The 7,223-nt window shown below is 34.5% G+C and overlaps 1 protein-coding gene across 1 annotated transcript; it reads left to right on the forward strand.

Annotated features, from left to right (window-relative positions):
- Nucleotides 1-2,980: 2,980 nt before the first annotated feature.
- Nucleotides 2,981-5,000, forward strand: LOC136820159 (uncharacterized). The gene has a single exon (XM_067076396.1). The coding sequence runs from the start codon at nt 3,122-3,124 to the stop codon at nt 4,970-4,972; it is 1,851 nt and encodes a 616-aa protein (XP_066932497.1). The 5' UTR covers nt 2,981-3,121; the 3' UTR covers nt 4,973-5,000.
- Nucleotides 5,001-7,223: the final 2,223 nt, after the last annotated feature.

Here is a 7,223-nt window from a genome sequence, read left to right on the forward strand (position 1 = left end):
CGAGACCTATGATACATTAGGCCATTTTTGGCCACCATACAAAAAAGGGTTGAAAATTCGTACCAGATTCATTCCCCGTTTTTTGTAGCAGAACTTTATTCTTCTTGCAAACACGATAGACAACGATGAGATAACGAAAGTGACGTTAAGACAATCGTTTCCCATATTTTGAACATTTTTGTAATTATTCAGCACCTAAATGTTTTGAGAAAAAACCATAAACATTGTGAAAAGATAGGCCTAGCCTGGATATCCAGCCCGTAAACTTTTTTTTGATTTTGATATTTCTTATGTTTACGGTCTGGTTTACCTAGATCGTCTGCATTCTCATCTGAGGATGATTATGCGGATATTCTGATTGGTTGGTCCAAGCGAATCAGAGATCTGAATGGTGGCGCCCGTATAAGAAATTATGCGAGCCGACTTGAAGTGTTCGCCTAAATATTTAGGTGGACCGCACGGGCGATCAGCAAGGCGCATACGCTGCTTTGCAAATCTCCCTGACTTTTCTTCTTCGAAGCAAATAACAATAGAATATCTAATTATCTCCCTTGGGTGTTTGACCACGCATCCAAATAAAAATAACAATAATGGTAGGGAAGAAGTGTGAAGATCAAAACATGGGAATTTTTAGATGTTCTGGTTGTTTTCTTTTCAATTACTTGCTTAGATATTCTTGTTTTAATCTTCTTAATGACTTGGTTGCATCGTGTAAAGAACTAAAGGTATATCTTTCTTTTGCTTCAATTCTTCTTTTCTGTTTGCCAATTTTGTATTGCTGTTTTGGGTTGAATATTTTGAAAAAATTTTTCTCCAAAATTTACTTTGCACTTTCTGTCTAACAGACTTTCCACCACACTGTCTATATTTTATGGTCAAGGCTGCCATTCTAAATTGATTTATGACTGCTGGGGTACCATCTTGAAATTATGCATGTCATTATGTGCATATATTTATTTGCAGCCATGGGATTCATGCAGGAAAATCTGTCAACAGGGGTTCACCTGATTTCTAGGTGAACCAAGCTCAATAATTTTAGAACTTTGTCTGGCTGAGGTAAAACTTATTTTTTCTAAAATTTTGAGCTTGGATATCCAGGCTAAGATAGGCCTATCCACACTATATCTACTGCATCAGTAACTTGTTGACGTTACATTTGTCGTTATGTTTGCCGACAGTTTGATTTTGGCTAAATTAGTTTTTATTAATTACTACATGCATGCGGCACGCGTATATAATTACACATTCTAATCGAAAAATCACTCATCCACATCCCCTTCTCACATGTGTTAGCTGAGCGCTCAAGTCTTTCTGAGTATTTCTGTCGCTGCTTTAGAAATAAACAAAGCAGAATATCTTGAATTATAAATAAAAGTGCAAAAAAATAAAACATACAAAAGTTGTGTTTTTTTATTTCCTTTTCGATAAAGTGGTTTAAAATTTGTTTCTATGTTTGGAATTTTGCACAAAGCACCGTAACTATGGGCGAGTACTTCGTTGCTAAGATGTCTGCTTGAAATCGAAACTGAAACTGCTGAAAATCGGCCTGCACTCGAAATCCCGTAATCTTGATATACGAGTTTAAGTCTATACTGACCGACCGACCGACTGGATTTGAAGATGTTTTAGGACCCGAATGGAACATATTTTTGATTGCCGCCAAAGTTAAATCAAAACGAATGGTAGACTAGAGCTGAGAGCGGAGACGAGCGGAGCTGCGTATATCTGATTACATCTTGATTTTTATAGATGAAGAAGTAGAAGAAAGAAGAACTTGCTTTAAATTCTGCAAAACCCTAAAATACCCAGAAATGCTGTAGCAAAAACCAAATTGTTATCTTATCAATTGATGCTGATGAGCTGAGATGTAGATGAACAGATTCTCATTCCATTCAACTCAGCACCGAGCAGAAAGCGGAGCTCTTTTGCAAAAAAGACTTTGTAAAAAAATCAAAACATTAATCCGTGCTGTCAATCAAATAAATCATTGTGCTCTAGGTTATGAGCTTGACTTACTACCAACTTCTCATTTCTTAATAATCAATTAGAATTGTGATGCTGCTGCAAAGTTGTGAATGCGGAAAAGTTGTGCCGCCATTTTGAAAAATTGAATTCCGTATAGTTCTTCCGCAGGGAAGGTATACCGTATTTAGCATTAACAATCCAAAGTTTTTCTTAATAATGAAATCAATCTGAGTGGTTGAAACTCAAAATTATGATGTAATCGACATAAATAAACCAATCAGTGCTCAGAAAAAGCGTTTGATTGATGTAAAAACTTTTGGATTGTTACGTATGGTTCACATTATTTCCCGCGCTTTCTTTCTTTCTTTAGACGGTTTCTATCAAGAAATATAAACCGTCGAGGCTTTTGACTCGTTTTCCTTTCGTTTATAAAAACCAGCTGTTCTTTAAATTTTCTTACGGCTACCGATAAAGATAACAAAAACATCACGGGTTCAGAGTTCGAAAATATTTTTTTGTGAAAAGCACAGAGAAAAGGCAAAAGGTGTTGATTCAGGTTGATTTTATGGAGTTGTGACCCATGCCCAGATAACAATCTAAAACACTGAGATTAGGGCTTCCAGCTCGTCTAAAATGTCTGTGCTATTTTTGGAATCAATATCAGTGAGTATCTTGATACTTTTCATTTTGTCTGCAAGTGGGCAAAATCGTGGTTTGTTTGTCAGAGGGAGAAGACCATTGCCAATCGATGGACTTGGAATGCATGGGGACTTGGTCAAGTGCTATTTAAACGCGAAAAATGTTGAGACTTTTACCCTTCTCTGGAAAATTTCCAAATTCAGACCGCATCGTTCTGTGATAACCCAAAACCCAGCAATGGAGGGGAAGACTGTGAACCTCCAACTCATTCAACAATGTTGAGTACGAGACGAAACGACCATCGCTGATTCTGAAAATTTCAAGCCACGTCCTGTTCAACTTCATTTTGTCAACCTTGGTCAGAGTGCTATTAAACTCGAAAAATGTTGAGAACTTTTACCCTTCTCTGGAAAATTTCCAAATTCAGAACCGCAATCGTTCTTGTGATAACCCAAAACCAATCAATGGAGGGGAAGACTGTGAACCTCCAACTCATCGTTTCAAACAATGTAGCTGTATGAACCCACTCGGAATGGAGACTAAACTGATCGCTGATTCTCAGATTTCAAGCACCCGTCACTTTAATTCATATTCAGCTTCTCAAGGGCGTATTGGAGATGAATATAATGGTTGGTGCTCAAACGTAAAAGAAACCCATTTCAATAAAATTTACCTTGAAATTGATTTTGGAAAGTTTGCCAATGTTGGAGCAATAGAAATGGAAGGTTCTAACAAAAATGGCAGAGTAACACGTTATTCACTTGAGTACAGTTTGAATGGCAAAGATTGGGAAAATATCATTCCGAAGAACGGTTTTAAAGGAAAATTCAAAGGAAATCTTGTGCCAGGGAGATCGAGAGCAAATTTTAGTCGGCACAGAGTTATGAAACATCTTCGTGTAATACCATTGAAATCATATGGGGACTACCCTTGCTTAAAAATTGAACCCTTTGGTTGTACTTTTACTTGTGGTGAAGTTTTGACATCTGATTATGGAAAAATTTCTGGGAATAGTCGAGTTGATATAGATCAAAACTGCCTTTGGAGGATTGAAGTTTTAAACACAAGTGCATTGTCTTTTGATTTCACAATATTTGACATACTTTGTGAGCATGGTTATTTGAATATTCGCGATGGATATTTTGATTTTATTGATTCTCCAGTAATTGAGAGGTTGTGTTTGAAAAACAGGGATCAAGATTTTAATCATCTTTTAAAAATCAACACAAATAAAGTATGGCTTAATTTTGTATCAAATTCATCAGATTATGAAGATGGTTTTACTTTGAAATATTTTGGTGAATGCAAGCAAACTATAAATTTGATTGAGGGAAAACCAAATAAAATTAATTCGCCAAATTTTCCTAATGAATACTTTGGAAATATGGACTGCATGTGGATTATAAATGCTGCTCCAGGTGTTAATTCTATTGATATAATATTTAATGACTTCAGTATTGAAAGTACCTCAAAGTCATGTCTGGATGATACATTGACAATAAATTATTATGAGAACGAACAGGAAAATCTTCTTGGAGTTTTTTGCAATGACAATATACCAAAAATGAACTACTCATTATTAGCTGATCGTGTTAGTATACATTTCAAGACAGACTCCATCTCTTCAGACAGAGGCTTCAGCATATTAATTCAGTCAGGTAAAAAACTACCACCCACAGAAAGAAACATGATTCCTGAAAACCCAACGTCATCGATAGAAACAACTTTAACCTCTGAATCCACTTTCAACAATGATACATTTGGTACTCCTAGAAAAGATAAAAAAGAAGATAGTGGAAGTGATTGGACTATAATCACGATATCGGCGTTCTCAGCAATTGTAGTTTTACTACTTATTTGGGTTATTGGTAACAACCTCCGCCGCTTCATTAACAACCGTAATGAAGTGGAAGCCCATTGTGCCAAAGTGAAAGCAAAAAATGAAGAGAAGATTCTGCAAGAGCAAAAGAGAGCTTCACAAGCTGAGAGATATTCTTTAATTCAAAGCCCAAAACATGATATTGTTATGGTGTCTCCAAAGCACAAATTTTCTCCTTCACCAGTTAAAACTATGAGTCCAAGTAAAATGACAGAGGATATTAATGATGAAGAACTTCATGATAGTGTCGATGGAGAGTTATCTCATTTAATGTCTACACCAGAGCATAATTCAACTATTAGCAAACACGATACTGTTAGTCCTGTAAGTGGGACACACTCTTTGAACTCTCCTGCGGAAGCAGAAGTAGACCTACCTAAAGGGTATAATGGGTCTGTGCAGGTCCAATCACCTAGTAAACTGAACAGTACATCTGATGTATCTTTTAAAGAAGGAAATAATAATAGTGATATCGAGTCTTGTGTATAGTGTAAATAAATATCCATTTTATATAGTGAATTTTTTCAAAGCTTTTTAAGGAAATTTTTCTTTTTGGATTTGTTCAAATACTTGCGTACAAAGTACAGGGCAAGTCTTATACACTCTTCTCTTTCAAAAGTTATTTCACCTGCAAAATCGATTATAATTCCTTCTTAGTTTTGATCAAAAACGTTCATGAAAATCCAGTGATGAAACATAACATACGAAAGGACAAAGTTCACAATTTATAGGGATTTGTTACAAGCTATCACGATTTGAGTTTGATATTATTGTATTTGTGAGGTTTTGAACTCTGTCTATTTTATCTTGTGTTCCCTGTCAATTAATGCAAATGTTTGTTTTCCTAGTAATTTGAAACTAGGGCTGTGTCAAGGTATTGCAAAATTGGACCTTTTTAAAACCACACACTTAGAAAAACCTTCAGACATTTTATACACGATATAACTTTTACATAAGAAGTTTGTTCAAAATGGTCAAGCTTTCCTCGCAACAATTTTTAGTTTGAAAAATCTGGTCAGAAAACGCTCAGAAAAAAAAAACAACTTAAAAAACATGTTGCCCCGAAATTAAAAGGAAAAAGGGTATAAGAAAAAGCCAGGATAACGTTAGGATTAAGTTTTCACTTATTTCGATTTTCTTTTTTCTTCCTATTTTTCATTCTTTTCGAAAATATGACGAACTCTCCACCTACTAAACACCCTATAAAGCCTTCTTGTTGTTCAAATAAATAATTTATGTTCTAGTTTTTTTTCTCTTTTGTTTTTATCACTTTTATCTACTACGACTTTATTTTGAGAATTTTGGATTTGTATTATATTAAATGAATGAAACTAAAAAGACAAAAGCCTATTTCTGTTTATATTGTAATTAATAATTGACAAGATAATATATATCCTTTAATATACAAGATAATAAAATTACTTGAATATTTCTTATATGATACTTTTTTTAATTTACAGTAATATATTTACCAGGTCTATCGACCTCTATGAAACAATCATGCTTAACATTTTACAATTCATGGAGATCTTTTTCCCATTCTGAGCAATTTTTCTTTGAAGTTGGCGACAGATGTTGCAGCCACAACATCAACTCCAAGACCATTCCATATGCCAATACTTCCGTAGAATAAACAAATTTGTTTGACACCATTTGACAAAGTTTCTTTATAGTTACTGACTCAAATACTTCAAATCCATTTCTAAAATTAACTTTTGAATTTGAAGAGAAAGTTAGGAAACAATTTTGGTTCAAGTCTGATATCTACATTTCAAGTATTATTGGGAGTGATTTTGGATAATTCAATGCTTTATAAAGGCCTATAAAGCATAAAGTATAGATACCGTACTTTCTCTAAAAATTCGATAATTATTATTGCCAATCCACTCGCCCAGTGTCAATTTTGAGTACTTCAAATAAATGTATTCATTGTATAATTTGTTTTCAAAAATGTTCTTTTATTTTTCAGCACGATGGTTTTACGCATCTTTTATTTCCATTTGATTGACATACAATAAAGTTTAAAATATATATTGATAATTTTGGGTATTTTACCGTTTTACCTTAAACACCATAAAGGGACTAGGTCGAGCTTACCAGGAAGGAATGATGTCATGTTCGTCTTCATGTTCATATGATATGGCGTCAGCCCTTTCTGGTAAACTCTAATGGTCGATTGGTGCATCATTTTAACATTTTATTACATTTTATATATACAATGGGCTCTTCCAGAAAATGTTCGTACATGGGGGTGGGGTGGAGGGTACATATTGGATATTTTGTCTGGGGGTAGTGAAAAATCTGCAAAAATTGCCTTGTTTTAGGGGCAAACTTTCTCTGTTTAGGGGTAATTTTGAATTTCCGGGGGTGAGATCTGTTGTCCGGGGAGTAAAAATTAATAATGTCCCGGGGTAAATTTCCTAAGAAATATTCTCCACCCCCCCCCCATATTCAATTTTTTTTCTGGAAGAGCTCAATAACTAGCGAAGAATGTGATATCAAAATTTGAGTACAGTATTATCAAGCAAACCAGCATCACAAAAATGAAAGTAGCATCGTGAAATACGTCACAATACTGATGAAAATCTAAAAGAAAAGTAGTAAGATACTGTATACACGTTCTTTTTTTTTAAGAAACTAGTTTTACCAAGCAGCCTCAATGTTTCTTAAGAAATCGGCCTTTTGAGCCTTAAATGTTTCTTACATGTTTCTAAACTTTTTGACCATAATCAGCCATATT

This window comes from Clytia hemisphaerica, unplaced genomic scaffold (assembly GCF_902728285.1).
Source record: "Clytia hemisphaerica strain Z4C2 unplaced genomic scaffold, Clytia hemisphaerica genome assembly, whole genome shotgun sequence".
Lineage (NCBI taxonomy): Eukaryota > Metazoa > Cnidaria > Hydrozoa > Leptothecata > Clytiidae > Clytia > Clytia hemisphaerica.

Excerpts from the sequence above, each read along its gene's own strand:
- LOC136820159 (XM_067076396.1), top strand. The coding sequence starts at position 3,122 with ATGAACCCACTCGGAATGGAGACTAAACTGATCGCTGATTCTCAGATT.